This window comes from Lepidochelys olivacea (assembly GCF_965140295.1).
Source record: "Lepidochelys olivacea isolate rLepOli2 genome assembly, chromosome: 2".
Lineage (NCBI taxonomy): Eukaryota > Metazoa > Chordata > Testudines > Cheloniidae > Lepidochelys > Lepidochelys olivacea.
The window spans coordinates 37,337,138-37,358,674 of record NC_140412.1 but is presented as its reverse complement, the minus strand read 5'-3'; the positions used below and the strand labels follow the sequence as shown (position 1 = coordinate 37,358,674).

At 45.9% G+C, this 21,537-nt stretch overlaps 1 protein-coding gene across 3 annotated transcripts in view; it reads left to right on the top strand.

The window, feature by feature from the left end:
* Positions 1 to 10,972: 10,972 nt before the first annotated feature.
* The window catches only part of FZD6 (frizzled class receptor 6), a 63,357-nt gene continuing 52,792 nt past the window's right edge, over positions 10,973 to 21,537 (top strand). The window contains exons 1-2 of one of the 3 annotated variants that reach the window (XM_084618869.1): positions 10,973 to 11,076; positions 12,135 to 12,519. In XM_084618869.1, coding sequence (XP_084474995.1) covers positions 12,340 to 12,519 — 180 coding nt within the window. In that variant the 5' untranslated portion in view covers positions 10,973 to 11,076; positions 12,135 to 12,339. Of the gene's footprint in view, positions 11,587 to 12,134; positions 12,520 to 21,537 lie in introns of those variants that run through there. The other 2 variants (XM_084618868.1, XM_084618870.1) reach the window with 2 other exon arrangements.

Below are 21,537 nucleotides of genomic sequence, written 5' to 3'. Positions count from 1 at the left end.
CCTTCTCAGAGGCTAGTGAAGATTAGAAGGCGAAAAAAACGCACTCACGATGAAATGTTCTCTGAGCTCATGCTATCCTTCCACACTGACAGAGCACAGATGAATGCGTGGAGGCAGACAATGTCAGAGTGCAGGAAAGCACAACATGAATGCGAGGAGAGGTGGCGGGCTGAAGAGAGGGCTGAAGCTGAAAGGTGGCGGCAGCGTGATGAGAGGAGGCAGGATTCAATGCTGAGGCTGCTGGAGGATCAAACTAATATGCTCTAGCGTATGGTTGAGCTGCAGGAAAGGCAGCAGGAGCACAGACCACCGCTACAGCCCCTGTGTAACCAACTGCCCTCCTCCCCAAGTTCCCATAGCCTCCTTACCCAGAAGCCCAAGAACGCAGTGGCGGAGCCTCCGGCCACCCAGCCACTCCACCCCAGAGGATTGCCCAAGCAACAGAAGGCTGGCATTCAATAAGTTTTAAAGTTTTTAAGTTTTAAAGTGCAGTGTGGCCTTGTCCTTCCCTCCTCCCTCACCCTTCCCAGGCTACCTTGGCAGTTATCCCCCTATTTGTGTGATGAATAAATAAAGAATGCATGAATGTGAAGCAACAATGACTTTATTGCATCTGCAAGCAGTGATCAAAGGAGGGGACAGGCGGGTGGTTAGCTTACAGGGAAGCAGAGTGAACCAAGTGAGGAGAAACAGACAGAACTTTCACACCGTAGCCTGGCCAGTCATGAAACTGGTTCTCAAAGCTTCTCTGATGCGCAGCGCGCCCTCCTGTGCTCTTCTAACCACCCTGGTGTCTGGCTGCACATAACCAGCGGTCAGACAATTTGCCTCAACCTCCCACCCTGCCATAAACATCTCCCCCTTACTCTCACAGATATTGTGGAGTGCACAGCAAGCAGTAATAACAATGGGAATATTGGTTTTGCTGAGGTCTAAGCGAGTCAGTAAACTGCACCAGCGTGCTTTAAATGTCCAAATGCACATTCTACCAGCATTCTGAACTTGCTCAGCCTGTAGTTGAACAGCTCCTGACTACTGTCCAGGCTGCCTGTGTATGGCTTCATGAGCCATGGCATTCAGAGGTAGGCTGGATCCCCAAGGATAACTACAGGCATTTCAATATCCCCAACCCATGTCTGCCCAGGCGATCCTGACCGACCTCACTGACACGGCCAAGAGCACCTTGGACATGATGACGATGGTTATCAGGCCTATTGCACTGTCTGCTGCCACAAGGCAATGGGTTGCTGCTGCTATGTAGCAATGCAGAACCACGTCTGCTAGCACCCAGGAGACATACGGTGACAGTGAGCTGAGCGGGCTCCATGCTTGCCGTGGTATGACGTCTGCACAGGTAACTCAGGAAAAAAGGCGCAAAACGATTGTCTGCCCTTGCTTTCACGGAGGGAGAGAGGGAGGGCCTGACGACATGTACCCAGAACCACCTGCAACAATGTTTTTGCCCCATTAGGTATTGGGATCTCAATCCAGAATTCCAATGGGTGGCAGAGACTGTGGGAACTGTGGGATAGCTACCCACAGTGCAACACTCTGGAAGTCAACACTAGCCTCGGTACTGTGGAAGCACTCCACCAAGTTAATGCACTTAATGCACTTACAGCATTTTGTTTGGGGACACACACAATCAACTGTATAAAAACGATTTCTAAAAAATTGACTTCTATAAATTCGGTCTAATTTCGTAGTGTAGACATACCCTGAGTCCCCTGCATTCTCTCTTTAACCCCCATCTGTTTTACAGGTTCATCTAAGGACTTCCAGATCATTAATTTCATTACCATCCTTTTCTCTTCTTAATCACCCTGCCTCTGTTTGTAAACAAAACACTGTCTCCCTGCCCCAGGGACACAAGCTGGGAGAAGCACCTCTCTGCAGAACTCACATTCCACACTCATGCTGAGCTGTTAAGAGCTCCACTTGGGAGAACACCTCCTGTATGAAACTTGGGGGCCTTGGCCGATTCCGCTTATGATGGTTGGATTTGGCAAAGGTGGGGAGCACCTCCTACCTGCCGGTGCCACCGCCCATCAACTCCTCCTTCCTCCCAGGGCCTCCCGCCCATTGCAGATCAGCCGTTCAGCAGTGTGCAGGAGGTGCTGGGAGGGGTGAGGGAGGAGTGAGTGCAGGAAGAGGTGAGACTGTGGCGGGAAGAGGCAGGAGGTGGGGCCTTGGGAGAAGGGGTGGAATGGGGGTGGGGCCTGGGGCAAAGCAGGGCTTGAGCACTCCTGGGGAAAGGAGGAAGCTGGTGCCTGTGCAGTAGGTAAACTGAGGTACAGGAAAATTGGGGGCATAATAGAGATTACGTAATATTGCCTTAGCATCCCCCTAGTCAATTTCAGAAGCACAGGACAAAAATCAGTCAAACCCTGTATCCAATGATCAGTAACATATGTATGTATGTTAGATTTTCTCTCTTGCTTTAAATGCTGTGGCAGACATTACAGCTCTACTACTGCCCAGGAGAATCACATAATCCTGCAGCTATTAATTAACATCTGAAATATTTGTTAATAGAACACAAAATACTAAGGCATTCTTTTAGGATTATGTAACTGTCTTGGGTTTTGCTTTGCTTGTTTCAAATATGTTTCAGGATTTCTCTGTGCAATTGACACAAATTCCCAGCAGCTGGATTAAAGTAGTAGAGCTTCTACTCACTATCAGGTCTTGGAAGAAAAATGATTATTTATAAACTGAAATGTTTTCATCCTTGACTATTTTTGTATCTTAGTTAAAGTAAATGGTCTTAACACTCTGTACTTTCTTCTTGTCTTTTTTTTTTCCAAATACATTTTTGAAAATACAAGGATGACTATTTTTTTTTTAGTTTGAAGTCTCGCATCAAGATTTACTGGTGGCACCTACTGGTTATTTTATAATGCTTGTTGTTTTTAAATGAATAAAATGACAAACAGTGTGTCTCAACAGTATAACAAAAACATTATGACACTTATAAATGAATTAGCCAACAATAGAATGTATTTAATTGGTAAATCTGTAATAGCCAAAGAAAATTATTCCAGGTTTCAGTACAGTACATCAGTGGAAAAATACAGTTATGCAATTTTTACTACTGCCCAGGGTGAAATTTGATATTATGCAGAAGGCAAACACAAGGCCTCTACACCCACTTAAATCTCACTTAAGTCCGACCTTGAGGACTTTGTGCTGGTCCTTGGAACTAGTGTGACTATTACATCTCCTCCCCAGTGCATAATAACCATGTAATGCCCTGTGTTTCACTTAAGCTCTCTGTAGCATAAATTGTTTTAGTATAAGTATGTGAGGCACTGTACAGCAATATTACAGTGGCTGAAACATTACACTAATTTCGGATCCAATTCAGCAAAGCACTTAAGTGCATTACATTTAAGTACATACTTAAGGGCTTTACAGAAAAAAGATGAGATTACTCACATGCTTAGCTTAGCCTAAAATAGCTAGAACCTAAACCTCTTAGATCATGACTCTGAAAATCTTGACTCTTTAGTTAATAGTTTTCTAAATTATTAGGTTTTGGTTAAATGAAATATAATAACCTGACAGAATAATGGTTTATGGTCTGATCTTTCTGGTATATGATTATGCTATATGAAACACAAGAATCCTGGTAAAAAAAACTACATGTTCTTGCCTTAGACCATAAATAGGGTTAAGTATGTATAAAAATTCACCTGAGGGAATGAGGGAAGCCATTACAAGTATGTATAAGTACAAGTACACTACAAAAGGGGATTTTAAATTACTCCAGCAATTGCCATTGAAAATATTACTAAGGGCTAGATCCTGCAAATGGAGCTGCACAAGTGAACCACAGTGTTTACCTGGAGCCCCATTGATTTCACTGGGGCTCTGCATGGGTTTAATGAATTTCAGGATCAGAGCACCCTAAATCAGGGTGCTTCACTAGACTATTGAGAAGACGGGGGTGTTAAATGATTGAAACAATTGGCCAGTTAAATATTGAAGACACTACAAATAATGGAAAGTGATGTCATGAGCACAAAAGGAAAAGAAGGAAGAAAGTAGGTGTGATGTTGCACTCCATATGATTTTATGAAAATATGCTAATGAGTGTGAATATAATGTAACTGGAATATGCTTCATGCAAAAGGTCTCTGTAAGGTATCATTACAAAGCTTATAATCTACTGAGCGTGGTCATCCTATTTGCATAAATGTATCATACTTGTATCTAAAACTAGAAATATAATTCTTACGTCCTATTGTAATTATGCAAAGTGTGGGCCATTAATGGTGGTTTGGAATCTTGATGGCTCCCATCAACTAGGACAATTGGTTGTAAATGGCTCTGTTTACTTGCAAGCCTATCTGTGAGGCCAGGAAGAATGAAGGCTTGGGGTCTCACAGGACATGTGACCATGTCATCTGGTACCGGAATCCATCTTAAACCTGGTGCTTTTCCATTTAGAAGGAGGGGTGGGGACCCAGAGAGACTAAAGATTCCCACCTTGTGCCAAAGCTATATAAGGGGGTGGAACAGAACAAAGGAGGCTGCAGTCATGAGAAATTTCCTAGCTACCACCTGAGCTGGAACAAGGACTGTACCAGGGGAAAAGATTGGGCTCAGACTCAAAAGAAGTCTAGTCTGTGAAAGAAGCTTATTGGAACATCGCTGAGGGTGAGATTTACCTGTATTGAGTCTCTTAAATGTATTAGGCTTAGACTTGTGTGTTCTGTTTTATTTTGCTTGGCAACTTACTTTGTTCTGTCTGTTATTGCTTGGAACCACTTAAATCCTACTTTTTATACTTAATAAAATCAAACTTTTGCTTTTTAATTAACCCAGAGTAAGTAATTAATACCTGGGGGAGCAAACAGCTGTGCATATCTCTCTATCAGTGTTATAGAGGGTGGACAATTTATGAGTTTACCCTGTATAAGCTTTATACAGAGTAAAATCGATTTATTTGGGGTTTGGATCGCATTGGGAGTTGGGTGTCTGGGTGCTAGAGACAGGAGCACTTCTTAAGCTATTTTCAGTTAAGTCTGCAGTTTCGGGGGCGTGGTTCAGACCTGGGTCTGTGTTTGCAGCAGGCTAGCATGTCTGGCTCAACAAGACAGGGTTCTGAAGTCCCAAGCTGCCAGGGAAAATGGACTCAGAGGTAGTCTCAGCACATCAGGTGGCAGTCCCAAGGGGGTTTCTGTGATCCAACCCATCACAGTAGGGTTATAGCAATTTTACAACATCTAACTGTAGCAGTGCCGACTCACCGCCACGGCACCTCCTGCTGGGAATTAGCTCTCTTGGACCACCAGAGCACCTTTTACTAACAATGTCTCACTCGCCCTTATTTTCACTTCCTCTATCATCTCAATCATTTGGACCCATGTCGTTCCCAGACCATGGTGTCCCCCCAGCTTTTGAGAGACAGGCAGTCCTCCCACTTGTCTCAGCGGCCAACTGCAGTCTTTAGTCTAGCCCCTGGCTTTAGGGCCAAACTGCAGCCTGAATTTAAGCCACTCTCCTCTTTGGCAAGTAAGAGAAAAGGGGGAGGTGGGACCCAGGCCTGCCCGCTACCCTGGGTCCCAGCCCAGGGACCCTATAGCTGGCAGCCACTTACTGCCCCTCCTCCTATTCCTGCTGCCTACTTTCCGTGGGCCACTTCCCCTGTAGCCCTAGCACCTTCCCTGCTCTTGCTTCAGGGCCTCAGTCTGGCCATGGTCAGCCAAGAGCTCCCCTATTGCTCCACTACCCTGCCCAGCACTGTAGTCTCACCAGTGCTCCTCAGCAGACAGTCCTTCCCCCTTGCCCTCAGGGAGAGACTGCCATTTGTTCTGCTGAGCAGCCCTTTATATATGGGCTGCTCCAGCAAGCCTTCTCCTGATTGGCTATCCCAATAAGCCCTTTCCTGATTGGCGGAGTTCTGTGCGGCGGGATTTTGTGCAGCCTCTCCAAGGCTGCCTTACCCTTCTCCTGCCTGTGTGGGGTAGGTGCCTCACCACACGCTCTCCCCCTTAAGACCACACACCACGAGGGTTCTATCTCTCCAGTTTCTTCCTCAGCTGGTGGGCCTTCAGGACATCTCTTTCCTGCCGCAGGCTCTCCAGCATGAGGAACAACTGGCTTCCCTCCTCAAGGGTTTGGGTACCCACTGTAGCCTGCTTGGCTCCCGCATGGGGTCCCTTTTTCGTTTGGGTCCCCACCATACCTTGTCTCACTCTCATGTGAGTTCCCCTCTTTATCTGGGGCCCCTCTGCCCCAGACATGCCCTCTGCTAGGGCCTCAATCTTCACCATCCCCTCCTTCTGAGCAGTTTCTGACTGATCCCAATTTTCCAGTGTCCCCCTCCATCTCTGGGAGAAATGCCGCCGTATATGGTCCTCTTTGTGGAACCAGAAGTACTTCTTGTGCCTTCTCTTGGCCACGACCCTCCTGCAGTTTATTTCTGGCTTAGCCCTTCCCTCCAGACTAGCCTGGGCCTTGCAAGTCCCATTTGGGCACTCCCTCTTCTCATGCCCCAGTTCCCCACAGGCCCAACAAGTGCGCCACCTCCCTGCTCTCTTCCCAGGGGGACTCTCTTAGGTTCTTCTTGTCTGTTCTCTGGGGTGATCTCCATTCCCCATCCCGGTAGGGGCACTTCCTCCTGAAGTGTCCCTGTCACCCAGAGGTGAAACATTGTGTAGGCCACGACACCAGCCTCCCGCCCCTGGCTCATACTGTCTATTGGCCCTCGCCTGCAGCAGCTTAACCAACCTCCATTGCTGCTCGGCTAGCTGGGCCACACAGGCTCTCCAGTAGTAGTCCGCTATTTTCTCTACCCTCCATTTCTCAAGTCTCGGATCGGGCAACAGTCCTACAGTCCTTGTCCTGCCCCTTGTATCAGGGGCGACCACATGCCCACACTGTCCACCACAATGTAGCAGTCCAACGCACTGCTGTGGCACATCCTGCTGGTCGTGCTGGGAATTAGCTCTCTTGGACCACCATAGCGCCTTTTACTAGTGATGTCTCATTCGCCATTACTTCCACTTCCTCCACCGTCTCCACCATCTGGACCTGCATTGCTCCCAGACCAGTGTCCTCTTCTGGACACAGCCCTCCAGCTATGCCCCAGCCTGCTGTCTCCCCTCCATGAATTTATGTAGGGTCTTTTTTTGAACCCTGTTATAGTCTTGGCCTTCACAACATCCTCTAGCAAAGCGTTCCAGGGCTTGACTATGCGTTGTGTGAAGCTGTACTTCCTTTGGTTTGTTTTAAACCTGGTGTCTAGTAATTTCATTTGGTGACCCCTAGTTCTTGTATTATGAGGAGTAAATAACACTTCCTTATTTACTTTCTCCACACCAGTCATGATTTTATAGAACTCTATCATATCCCCACTTAATTGTCTCTTTTCCAAGCTGAAAAGTCCCAATCTTATTAATCTCTCCTAATACGGAAGCTGTTCCATACCCCTAATCATTTTTGTTGTCCTTTTCTGAACTTTTTCCAATTCCAATATATCTTTTTTGAGATGGGGCGACCACATCTGAACACAGTATTCTGCAATCTCTGCTCTGAATGTATAAATGTTAAATATTCTGAAAAATCAGGCCATAGGCATCTTAAATTAGGCACCATCCATCCCATGCAATGAATTGAGGAAAGGATCCTCTGGGAAATGCAGTATGTGATCATGTAATTAAAAACTGTATCATAATGCATATGCACAAGGGACTGAACAGGCAATCTTAATTTTGTCTTTTACTATTTTTGAGTGCTTGATTTTGCAAATTTAATGTTCTTTTAACATAGTTTTTGGATGACGTAATCATAATTACATACAGCCACCTTTAATTATTGCTGTTCTGACTATGGCAGACATTAAAATATTATGTTACCAACTCCCTGTACCAATTAACTTTTGATGGAGTAACAAATAATCCAATATATACTTTATTTCAAAAGCTATTATCAAAAACAACGACCACCCTTCTGCTATACCCATATAAAGCAATATATATGGTTTCCACACCACTCCCTCTGTTGTTAAATTCTGAATGTTGCACACTTAGGCCTCAATACTTATGCACATGCTTAACTTTACTACACTCATTGTAGTAAAGCATACACATTTTTCAGGATTGAGGCTTTAAAATTGTTCCTTGGCAGTCTTAATGGACCAGATCCACAAAAAGATTTAGGACCATAACTCCTGACTTTTGCCACCTAAGGCCAAAATTTAGGCACTTTGCTTAGCTGTCACTTAACTCTGTAGGTATTAAACTGACTCAGCACCTATATTTTGCTGTGAAAGTCCCTTAGTGTTTCTGGCTGAACTCCTCACTCTAGAGCTGGCATCCACATGCCTATCTTATACCTTATCCCCTGTGAGCTCCTCAAGCAGAAGAAGATAGGTGCCCCTCTAGTGGTTAGCACACTCTCCTGAGAAGTTAGAGAAGCATGTTCAAAGTCCTTCTCCCCATCATGAGAATTGAACCCAGGTCTCCCACATACCAGGTGAGTGCTGTAATCACTGGGCTAAAAGTTATAAGGGAGTCACCATTCCTTTCTCCTCCAGCTCAAAAAGCAGCTGAGGTGACTAACTCCAAGAGAGTGTTCATGGTTGTGGATCCCAAGCAGAGGGAGGTGTCTCCCTCGACCTAAGTTCCCTGTAAGCTGTGCAGCCGCCTATGTAGCACCGTGCAAGCGCTCAGGGAACCCGCCTGGGGACCTGCCGCGGCCGGGGCAGGTCACCCTCCCCCCGGCCCCAACCTAGCCCAGCCTTCAACCTGTTTTAGCCGGGGTAGCCCCCCAGCCCCAACTATACTGCGGCCAGGGCATCCCTACCCCGACCCCGGGCGGCCCGCCACAACCACAGCCACAGCTGGGGTGGCCTGGCCTGAACCTGGGCGGCCCAAACCAGACCCAGCTGGGGAAGCACAGTGTGGCCCGGACCCGGCCAGGGCAGCGAGGCGCGGCCCAAACCCAGATGCAGCCAGAGCAGTGCAGCCCACCAGACCCAGCCAGGGCAGCGCGGTGTGGCCTGTACCCAGCTGCGGCCGGGGCAGCCTGGCCCAAACCCAGGCAACCCTGCCTGGACCTAGCTGTGGCGGCCTGGCCCAAACCTGTTGCGGGGTGCCCCTCCCCGAACCCAGCCCGGACCTGTCATAGCCAGGGCGCCCCTCCCTGAACGCAGCCCGTCCCAGAGCTGTCGCAGCTGAGGGACAGGCGCCTATCCCCCCAGCCAAGGTGCTGCTGTGGGGAGAGAGAGCTGTGGGGAGTCCTCTCTCCCCACTGTAGCCATGGAGCACCCTCCTGCATCCCAAGCCCCTCATCTCTGGGCCCACCCCAGAGCCCGCACCTTCAGCTGAAGTACTCACACTCCTGCACCCCAGCGCTCTGCCCCAGCCCTGAGCCACCTCCCACATTCCAAACCCCTGAACATCACCTCCATATCGGTGCAAATAACAAAATTCATTCTGCACATGGGTGCAAAAAATTAGAGGGAACACTGTCCTCCACCTGCATTTAGGCACCTAAATCCCAGAGGGGGCAGGGTTTAGGACACACCTCTGTCATCGTCATCTGCTAGTAGTTAGCTTAGGTAGCTCATTGCCTTGCATGCTGGCTTTTGTGAATCTCATTCTCAGGTGTTTATCTCTTGCCATATATTGGAAGCCTAGGTGCCTAACTCAGGCTTTGTTCATCTCAGTGATTTTCTAGATGTCTAAGTCCCTTTGTGGATCCAGGCCAATATCTAAGGCCCTGATCCTGCAAAGACTTATGCACATGCTTAACTTTAAGTGCTGAGAGTAGACTCATGCGCTGGAACGTGACTACTCACAATGCATAAAGTTAAACATGTGCATAAGACTTTGCAGGACTGGAGCCTAATTCAGGTTTACAAATGTTATACATTGTCTTTCATATTGTAAGTTGTTTGGGGTAGGGACATACCCATATACTGTTCCAGCACACAGAGTTGCACATGCAGTATATGGGCAAATTATTCTTTTTTCCATTTTCATATAGGCATGAAAAACCTTCTGAGGGAGAGAACACTTTGCAGTTAGGAAATTTCCTGTACACATGTGACACTTACAAATTAATTTACATGTTTTCAGTGCAGTATCCTGAACTGACTCACAAAAGACTGGCATGACATGATCACCCAGGGTGACCAGACAGCAAGTATAAAAAATCAGGACAGGAGATGGGGGGTAATAGGTGCCTATATAAGACAAAACCCCAAATATTGGGACTGTCCCTATAAAATCGGGACATCTGGTCATCCTATAAGCACCTTTCCTTTTTCTCAGTTATCAGCATCACACTCCACTGTGTAATGATCTTCTTTCAGGCCCTCTATTTGATGTCTCAATGCACTTTCAGTACGCAAAGGAAGCAAGCTTCACAAGACATCTGTAATGTATTTTTATCCCCATTTTACAAATGCAACAAGTGGTTATGTGATTTGCCCAAAGCCATGCAACGGGTCAGTGGCACATGAGGAAATGGAACCCAGGACTCCTGATTTCCAGTATTAGGGTTTATTGCCACGAGAAACTTGCATTGGTATAATTTACAGTGGGCAGTTAAACCGGTGCAAGAGATTAGGGACATTCTTAGTTCAGTTAAAGTGTGGCTCATTTCTGGGTAGCCTAGGGGCAGGTTTAACAGAACTACAGGGCAGGAAGCCATCCTCACACCCAATTGCGGTGTTCACATGGGAGCTTGCACTGGTTCAACTATTATAGGTTTAAAATCTGATTTAAATTATCCCTCTGCATCGCTGGTTCCCAGGTAGCAAGGCCCAGTACTGCCCCGCGATGGGGATGGGGATGGGGATGGGCCCGGGCCGGGCCGGCGGGGACAGACAGCGGCTGGAGATGGGCGGGCGGGCCGCCTCGCGGCTGGCTATGCGTGCCACGTGGCCGTGCGGGCTCCGCCCCCTCACGCTCCTGCCCGCCGGCTTTCAAATATCGCGGGATTCTGCGGCCAGGTGAGGAGACGTTACGTCCTGTTGGTGCTTCGCAGGAATCGCAGCTGGAGCGGCGCGGCCATTGGAGGGGAGGAGTCGTTGCCGCCCCCCCCCCCCTTGCGGCTGAGGTGAAGACCGGGCTTCTGCGCCCTCAAGGGCTGAGCCGCCCCGCCGGTTTTCTCCCGGGGCGGGGGGTGGCTGCGCTGCCGCGCGGGGGGGACTTCCGCCCGTGCCGCGGCACGTACTGGGGAGAGTGGCCCCTTCCCCGCAACGCTGCGTCAGGGCTCCCGAGCGGCGGGCCCGGGGGAGGCCGCCTGAGGGGCCCGGGGTCCCCGGACGGCTTGGGGGCAGGGTGCGTTGTGCCTTGTCCCTGGGCGGAGCCGTGTCCACGCCGGCTGGGGCAGCCTGGAGCGGGGCCATGGAGCGAGTTCCGTGGTCCCGCCCCAGGCGCCGCTTCCCAGGGAGGGGCTGGAAACCAGGCCCCGGCGCGGGGCGGAGGCCGCAGCTGCAGCTCCGGGGCAAGGCGGTAGCTGAGCGGTGTCCAAGCGAACCGATCGCGGGGGTTCCGCTCAGCCAGTCCCGGCACGGGAGCGCGGAGCGGTGTGAGTGGAGAGCCCGCGCCGGGTCGCCTGTCTGCTGTACGTATTCCCTGCTGTAACCTCAGCGGCTGCGTGGTGGTGGGGGAAATTGATTTCTTGTCTGGAAAGTCCCCTTGCTTGCTTAGAGCCATTGGACAGGTACCAGGTGTGATGGAAGGTTAAATTGTCGCTTGACCTCCCCACTCCGCTAGCGTTGGTGGCTCTTGACTTCAGATTTAGCAAACCTGACCCATTGTGAAAGATTTAAAAAAACTGGGTGTGCTTAGTGTTGACAAAAGAAGAGGAGGCAAACGCTTGTTGTCAGGGATGATCTAGGTTGATTTTTGTCCTGCGACAGCATAGGGGCTGGACTTGATGACTTCTTGAGGTCTCCCTTCTAGCCCTACATTTCTGTGATTCTGGGGAGTTACTCTTCATTCTCACCAGTGTCAAGTGAGAGGAGAATGAGGCCTGGGAAAAGTTGTCTTTTCATTTTACAGATTTATAGAAACCTGCTTTCTCTGCTGGAAAGTCTACTGTTTCATGTCATTTACTGGCTTTTGTACAGATAATTACCACTGAGCTGCGATGTCTTTTTGTTTTTACAGTTCACAAATAAGGAGAAAAAGATTTTTCAAGGAATCAAGATTGTACAGATTGGGAAAGTCCCATGAGAAGCAAGGAGCTTGATCAGCTTTTCACTGCTCTTTGTCCATCTTCTTCTGGAAGAAAAGATGAAGATTGACTTCATATGAAAAAATCTCTGTAACCACTGACCAAAATTATGTGCTAAAATCAGAAATCTTGACAAAAATGGGAATACTTGTGTTTTTTGTGATTTACAGTCTAATCTTAACCCTGATACAAGGGCACAGTCTGTTCACCTGTGAACCAATTACTGTTTCCAGGTGTACAGGACTGACATACAATATGACATTTTTTCCAAATGTGATGGGACATTATGACCAGGACACTGCTGCTGTCCAAATGGAGGTGAGTTGCCCCTCCCTGTTTTGTATTATTTGTTGCATTCAAGTAATATAACTGGGAACAATTGGAAAGGAATGATTTATAAACAGATAAATCTTTCTGTCATCCTGTAATACCTTGGAAGGGAAGGTAGGTAATAGAAACAACTAGCTGCCCATTTGAACACCGAGGAAGTGCTTCTCCATCCTGTTGCAGCCTCCTGGATGTGCAGATAAGGTGTATGACAGTTGTATGCTGTCCTATGCAGACCCTTGCAAGCCAAGAGCACACATTACTGTGGCTATTCTGGGCCTCTCTAGGTTGCAGAGCCAGGATTTAGAGCAACTCCTTGAAATGCCTAAATTATGTCCAGTGGCAAGTAGAACCTTGATCAGGCCAGAATCCAAAGTGTATAAAAGTAGCTTAAAGTTGCCTTTCCCACCCCTACCGAGATGCTGCTTTGTGTGCTGTGCATCGAGGAGACTGAGCGCATAGTCTCATCCCTACTTCCCATTCTTTGTTTCCTGAGGTCTCCTGACTGAACATTTTAAAAAGAAAACTGCATCTGTTTTGAAAGTTGACAAGAAAAGAAGCACTTCGTACACCCAAATAAATTGTTTCTGAAAATCTGTAATACACTTAGTTTTTTCTGGGAGCTTGCCATCTGCAGAAAAACCTTGTTAGTTGTTATAGTGGTAGGAAAGCCCTCTTGTTGAGAGACTTGTAAAACAAGTTTCAAAGCCATTTTTAAATGGGAGGGAAAATACAGGGCTTGAAGTACTTAGCAGACATGTACTTGCCAGAGGCTAATGCAAAAGATGGAAGTGGCAGAGGGGCACAAGGAAAAACTTGAATGCTTTTATCAGGGGCTGAGGACCCAATAATGATGCTACCAGCAGGCTGATCGAGGGATTGAGTAACTAAAGCAATAAGATGGGAAGAAAAAGCTCTTTTGTTTTTCCAGTACATTTGAGACCATGACCATCCTCTAGTCTGTTTCACTGCTATGTTGAACCCCTTGTCAGTTCCACTGCTGCCCAGTCATGCCAGTTACTTACTGGTGCTAGGCACTGGAGCTTTTCGCGGGATGAAGACACAATAATGGATGCTGGAAGAAGGGTAGAGCAGCAGAGCCCCAGTCCCTCAACAGCTGCCAGTAGGTCTATGTGGCAGCTGTGAAACTGACCAGAGTTGTTTAAGGCTGATTCTGCTGCTGCTTGGGACAGCTTTGTCTAGTGGCAGGGGCCCTGGAGTTGCGAATAAGTTAATGCTTGGATGGTTATCATTGCAACCATAAGAGGTAGAAACAATTTGTTTTAAATTAAAGCTTAAGTTCTGCAGGAACTTGTCTTCGTCCTTACAATCACCACTTGCCATGAAAATAATCCTTATCATTGTGCATAGCTATTTGGATTTTTCAAGACCCAGAAAGCAGGAATGTTTAAGGCACTGGGTCTAAATCAAGGTGATTCAGGGTCTAATCCTGACTTTGCCATAGACTTGTGTGACCTTGGATAAATTTGTGCGTGGAGGGGGCCCTCTGTATGCAGCTGTCCCCAGCTTTGTGTGCAGAAGGGGGGTCTGGTCTCCTTTGTTGGCACCATATTCTTTTGTCTCATTGCTTTTGACCTTGTGGAGGCCTCCGCGCAGGGTCCCGCTTGAGAATAATGAATGGAGACTTGGCAGGCCACTAGGGAGGAGTGGGGTGGTCCAAGGGTGCATGTCATCCTCTCTCTGGCTTTGTGAAAAATTTGTGGTACAGATGATAGAGCCACAGGCTATATTACTGTATCTATATAGCCCACCTTGACTTTTCCATGGCCATCTACGGGGGAGAGGAAGTTTCTTGTATAGCTTCACTGGAGCCAGGGAGATGTGCTGGGGGGGAGGGGCAAAGCTAATGCTGAGGCACAGGGCCTCTGCACCGGTGGCTCTACCTTTCCCCTTTGTCTTATCCTCTCCTTTGACAGGGTGATTTGGGGGATTGGTGGTATTCTTTCTTCAGACTTCTCTCCCAAAAGAGAAGATCTGAGGTTGCTCTGCCTCAGTTCACCATCTGTAAATGGAGATGCCACTTCCCTGCTTTGCAACAGAGTGGTATGGCTAAGTTTATTAATATATGTGAGGAGTTTCTATACTGTGACGGGTGACATAGCAAAGCCTATTAATAAATTGATACAGAATTGGGCCCTAAAGATTCCCTGCTTTCTTAAATTACTGTGAAAACAGACTAAACTGAATATTGACTTAATACAGCTTTGAAACTTTACTATGCAGAAGAAAATGCTGCTTTCCTTTTTTTTAGTAGTTTAACACAGTACTTTACTGTATTGGGGGGTGGGTGTGGGTTTGGTGACTGTGCTGCTGCCTGATTGTGTACTTTGGTTACAAATGAGGGGTGTGACTGACAGGTCAGTTCATAACACTGGTGTTTGTAACTCTGAGGGCTTCCAGCGGAGGGCAGTGAAAATTATTAGGGAGTGGAGCACATGACTTATGAGGAGAAGCTGAGGGAACTGGGGTTGTTTAGTCTGCAGAAGAGAAGAATGAGGGGGGATTTGATAGTTGCTTTCAGCTACCTGAAAGGGGGTTCCAAAGAGGACGGATCTAGACTGTTCTCAAGGGTAGCAGATGACAGAACAAGGAGTAATGGTCTCAAGTTGCAGTGGGGGAGGTTTGTTGAAACAAATGAAGTCGTTTCAGCTCAGACTCAGTGGAGAAAATAATAAAACGTTTTTGTAAGAATGTTCTATACTGTGGTGGTATAGCTATGTTGGTCCCAGGATATTAGAGAATCAAGGTAGGTAAGGTAATGGACCAACTGCTGTTGAAAGACAAGCTTTCTAGCTTACACAGAGCTCCTTTTCTGCGTCTGGGAATTGTATTTAGCTGGGACTCTGAGTACAACATGGAACAAAAAAGGCTTCAGAGGTGATCCTAGCAATTATAGGCCAGTAAGCCTAATGTCAGTACTGAGCAAACTAGTTGAAACTATACTAAAGAACAAAATTGTGAGACACATAGATGAACGTGATTTTTGTGGAAGAGTCTACGTGGTTTTTGTAAAGGGAAATGATGCCTCACGCATCTAATAGAATTCTTTGAGGGGGAGCCAACAAGAATGTGGACATGGATGATCCAGTGGATATAGTGTACTTAAATTTTCAGAAAGCCTTCCTCGCCAAAGGTTCTTAAGCAAAGTAAGCTGTCATAGAATAAGAGGGAAGGGATGGTCCTCTTCTGGATCAGTAACTGGTTGAGCCACAGGAAACAAAGGAATAAATGGTCCATTCTCAGAATGGAGAGAGAAGTAAATAGTGTGGCCCGCAGGGGTCTGTGCTAGGACCAGTACTGTTCAACGTACTCAATCTGGAAAAAGCAGTGAACAGTGAGGTGACAAAATCTGCAGATGACACAAAACTACTCACGATAGTTATATCCACTGCAGACCATGAAGTGTTAAAGGGATCTCACAAAACTGGGTGAGTGGGCAACAAAGTGGCAGATTAAATTCAATGTTTATATATGCATTACATTGCATTCATCAAATGATGGGGGTCTAAATTAGCTGTTATCACTCAAAGATCTTGGAGTCTATGTGGATAGTTCTCTGAAAAATCCACTCAATATGCAGTGGCAGTCAAAGAAGCTAACAGTGTTAGGAATCATTAAGAAAGGGGTAGATAGTAAAGCTAGGATTTAGTCACTGGTATTTTTAGTAAAAGTCATGGACAGGTCATGGGCAACAAACAAAAATTCATAGCTCATGGCCTGTCCATGACTTTTACTAAAAATACCTGTGATTAAAATCTTGGAGGGGGTGCTGGAAGGTGGGGGGGGGGGTTGTTGGGAGGGGCAAAGGGACATTGCTGTTTGGGGTAGTGGGGGTGGCACTGGGGGCCAGTGGCACCAGCGTCAGTTGTGGCTGTCGCGGGGGCCACCGACCAGCTGGCCCTGGAGCCATCTGCTAGGGCGGTCCTTGAGTCAGCCACACTGGCCCCTGGAGAAGTCACAAAGGTCGTGGAAAGTCACAGTATCCGTGACTTCTGCGACCTCTGTGACAGACATGGCGTCTTAATATTAAAAGACAAATTATCATATTGCCTCTATAAATTCATGGTACACCACCTCTTTAATACTGCGTGCAGATCTGGTCACCCCTCTCAAAAAAGATATATTGAAATTAGAAAAGGGCAACAAAAATGATTGGGGGTATGGAACAGCTTCCATATGGGGAGAGATTAATAAGACTAGGACTTTCCAGCTTAGAAAAGAGATGACTAAGGGAGGATATGATAGAGATCTATAAAATCATGACTGGTGTAGAGAAAGTAAATAAGGATGTGTTAGTTACTCATAACACAAGAACCAGGGGTCACCAATTAAATTAATAGGCAGCAGGTTTAAAACAAAAGGAAGGACAGCCAACCTGTGGAGCTCTTTGTCACAGGATGTTGTGAAGGCCAAGCCTATAACAGGGTTCAAAAGAACTAGATAAATGCATGGAGGATAGGTCCATCAATGGCTATTAGCCAGGATGGGCAGTGATGATGTCCCTAGCTTCTGTTTGCGAGAAGCTGGGAATGGGCAACGGGTTGGATCACTTGATGATTACCTGTTCTGTTCATTCTCTTGGATGTATCTGGCATTGGTTACTGTCAGAAGACAGGATACTGGGCTAGGTGGATCTTTGTTCTGACAGAGTATGGCCGTTATGACTTGTCAGTATCAGGGAAATTGTCCATAATAGCTATAGCAGAATACATTATACAGCCAGAGTAAACTATTATAAAGATGGAGTAAACTACTCTACTCCAGCTGTAATGGTCAAGTTCCTTGTCTAGACAAGCCCTATATCTTCAGTTTCCCCAGGTCACCTGATTGTGCAGGTTATTGCCAGTAATTTTTCAGCCTTCGTAGTATGCACATCCTCAAGATATCTATAAACTTTATTTCTAGTCTTTGTTTGTTGGTAAGTTGAGATACATGTAAATCAGTCCTTCCTACTGATCCGTCACTTTTGTTTTTCTTTGAACTCCCTTTTGTTTGTCAATGGCTGTGTGCTGATAGTGTGAAATTGTGAGCATTACTTCTAGAGAGAGGTGGGTGAGGTAATATCTTTTGTTGGACCAACTTCTGTTGTGAGAGACCAGCTTTCCATCATACACAGAGCTTTTCTTCGGGTGTGGGAAATTTACTCAGTGCCACAGCTAAATAAAAGATGGAACAGATTGTTTAGAACAAGTAAACACATTTCAAAAGACCATTCAGGGGGAAGTGGGCTGCATTCCCCCCCTCCCCATGATTTGAAAGGATTTAAGGGAGGGGGAAGTTGGGCAGTGGGGTTAAGTGGGTCATAGATGTAATAAGCAATAAATCCAGTGTCTCTATTCAATCCATGATTTTTAGTATCTAGCAAATTTATAAATTTAAGCTCCTAGGCTCATCTTTCAAAAGTGTTGTGCAGGTTTCCTTTGGGGAGGAGAACAGAGGTCATATATAGAGTGATGGCTTTGTGAAGAATGTTCACCCACAGGTGGTTTGGTGTTGTGACAAAAGACAAGCTTAAATTAATAACTTTGCTAGATACTGAACATCATGGACAACAGATACACTGGATTTATTGCTTACTATAGCAATCTGTATAACCCAGTTATGCTTTTCCCCCCCCATTTCCCCTTCTCCTTGAATGGTCCATTGAAATGTGTTAACTACTTATGCTAAAACAACGTAAGAACAGCCGTACTGGGTCAGACAAGTCCATCCAGCCCAGTATCCTAACTTCTGACAGTGTCCAATGCTAGGAGCATCAGAGGAAATGAACAGGACAGGTAATCATCAAGTGATCCATCCAGTCACCCATTCCCAGCCTCTGGCAAACAGAGGCTAGGGACACAATTGCTGCTTATCCTGGCTAGTAGCCATTGATGGACCTATCCTCCATGAATTTATCTAGTTCTTTTTTGAACCCTGTTATAGTCTTCTCTGGCAAAGAGTTCCACAAGTTGGCTGTGCGTTGTGTGAAGAAGTCCTTCCTTTTGTTTTAAACCTGCTGCCTATTAATTTCATTGGGTGACCCCTGGCTCTTGTGTAATGAGGAGCAACTAACACTTCCTTATTTACTTTCTCCACACCAGTCATGATTTTATAGACCTCTGTCGTATCCCCCCTTAGTCATCTCGTCTAAGCTGAAAAGTCCCAGTTTTATTAATCTCTCCTCATCTGGAAACTGTTTCATACCCCTAATCATTTTTGTTGCCCTTTTCTGTACCTTTTCCAGTTCCAATATAGTCCTTAGGCTCAATATCTGGAAAACTTCCTAGCTGTAAGATTCATTAGATTTTAATAGTTTTATAGAAGGAAATGTAAGGCCATTTCCAAAGTATTTTAAAATTAGATTACAGGATATTTTCTACTGTTTTGTGTGGAGAAAAATCCTGCCCTGTTGAGGAATGGAAAAAATGATCTGATCTTGTATTTTCCATTTCTAAATTCTGAGACAGGTGTTCTTGTGTCTGTTATCTATGCTTACAGTGGAGAAAGAAATGAATCTAGCTACAGCAGCAGGAAAAAAATAAATAGAATTAAAGTCACTGTCAAAGATGTACCAAAAATAGTATCACTTGAATTATTGAAGCAGCTGTAGAAAATAAAATAACACTTCTGTACCAAAAAACACTTCTGTATTTTTCCCCTTCTGTAGATTGAATCAATTTAATTTCTCTATTGACATAATAGATTGTAAAATGAAGCAAACAGTGGAGTTGGGAGAAATAAATCTTTCATAATTAGTTCAACATTAAACAACAGACCCTTGCAACTGGGAAACATTGACATTGTTTTAAGTTACCGGATATCTTCAGCACATGGAGGGTGTTGGTAGGAGAAAAGAAATGCAACGGCTACAAATGCAGAGTGTCAGGAATTCTGTAAGATGACTGGCTCAGAATACTAACACACTGAAATGTGGATAGATATTCTTTTAAAATTTTAAGTGAAAATTATCTGGAAGAAGACAAAGGAGATCATGGACTATAATAGAAAGATTTTGTGGATGGTGGCATGGTATCCTGTACATCTTGTCTTTAAAAAACAATATAGCATAGTGCTCACAAATAATAGTGGCACACCACCCAGGTAAGATGCCTATATAAGTTCTTTAGTGTACTTGTAATTTAAGACATTAATAAGGTGAAGCTTCACCAGAAGGTGAGAAACAGTTTTATATTTATAATTCAGACATACTATCCAAATTATCCTACATGCTTCTAATAAGGCTAGCTTCAAGACTAGACTGCTATTAGTATGGCAAAGTGGTTTGCTTTCTCCAGGAAAGAGTTGTTGGCTGTATCTCCTTAGAATCACCCTGAAAGCTCAGGAGATGAGCAAATATATATATGAGCACCAGCATGAAAGGTAGTTAATTTTTCTCTTTAGTGTAGAGTTTTATAATGTAATTGTGTTTTTCATTTAACAGCAATTCAGGTAGAAGATGGGAAATTGTTTGTTAGGAAGCATTTATTTGCATGATGTTATGGCTATGCTGACTTTTGCTGGCCGTTTAGGTGGTGGTTTCAGGTGTATTTGTTTTAACCATTATACAGAAGTGCATAAGGGATAACTTCTTGTGTACAGTACATAGTGAAGATTAATCCACCAGTTTTGGTATTAGTAGTGGTAAGCATGTCAGTAGGAAAAGTACTATGCCTTTATTTAACCTCAGGTCAGTATGGCTATTCATGTACTTGATGTTAAGCATGTATGTAGCAGAGGGAAATAATCCCATAGTTGAGACCCTCCTTCCAGATGTCATGGTATCCTTCCCCATTGAGGATACCTCTGTGCGGGAGGGAACTCCAGTTATTAGGAAGAGACGGGTAATAGTAATGGCAGATTCAATTATTAGAAACATAAATAGCTAGGTTTGCAACAAACGGGAGAACAGCATGGTGACTTGCCTGCCGGGTGCAAAACTTGCAGATCTCTTGAGACATCTAGACCAGTAGTTCTCAAACTTTTGTACTGGTGGGACCCCTTTCACAAAGCAATTCTGAGTGTGACACCCCCCCCGCCCCTTTATAAATTAAAAACACTTTTCAACATATTTAACCCCATTAAAATGCTGGATGCAAAGCAGGGTTGGGGTGGGGGCTGACCGCTCATGACCAATGTCCCAACCCCTAGTTTGAGAACCCCTGATCTAGACAGATTTATGTGTAGTGCTGCAGAGATGGTCATGGTACATGTAGCATGGCAAATTGCTGGTACGATTATGATGGGTCCCACGCTTCCTCCTCTTGGAGGGTGAGGTGGGGTTCAGGGCACAGTTTTCTGCCCTTGAACTAGGGTATTTACTGTCCCACTAGTAACCCAGAGAAGGGTAGTGGAGAGGGAGGGATCGCCCTCTATTCGGGGTCCCAGCCCAGGGGCCCTAGGGATAGTGGTAAACAGCTTCAACTAGTGCTTCCTTCCCTTGGGATGCTTCTCTCTCCTGCTCTTCAGCTTGTGGGGCTTCCCCCCCCCCAAGTCAGGTGTCTCTTTACCTAGGGTCTTTGTCTTCTAGCCAGCCATGGCACTTCTTCAGACTGCTCTCTGCTCCAACTCCTTCCCCTGGCTGATTGAAGCAGGAGGCTTTTATCAGGTGACTATAGAAACCTATTAGAGCACCTGAAGCTAGATTAATTAAAAGAACCTGAAGCCATTCTTCCCTCTACAGGGAATAAGGCTTCTCCTCATCATGGGACTTACATATCTCTCCTATATCACTTTCCTGCTGCCTTCTGGCCATGCTGTATTACAGTATTATTATTACAGTAGGTACCAATGGCATAGGGAAGGATAGGAGAGAGGTCCTGGAGGCCAAATTTAGGTAAGAGATTGAAGTACAGGACCTCTATGGTAGCATTCTCTGAAATGCTTCAAGTTCCATGCACGGGGCCAGTTAGACAGGCAAAACTGCAGGGTCTGAATGCATGGATGAGATGATGGTGAAGGGAGGAGGGGTTTAGATTTTATTAGGAACTGGGGAATCTTTTGGGAAAG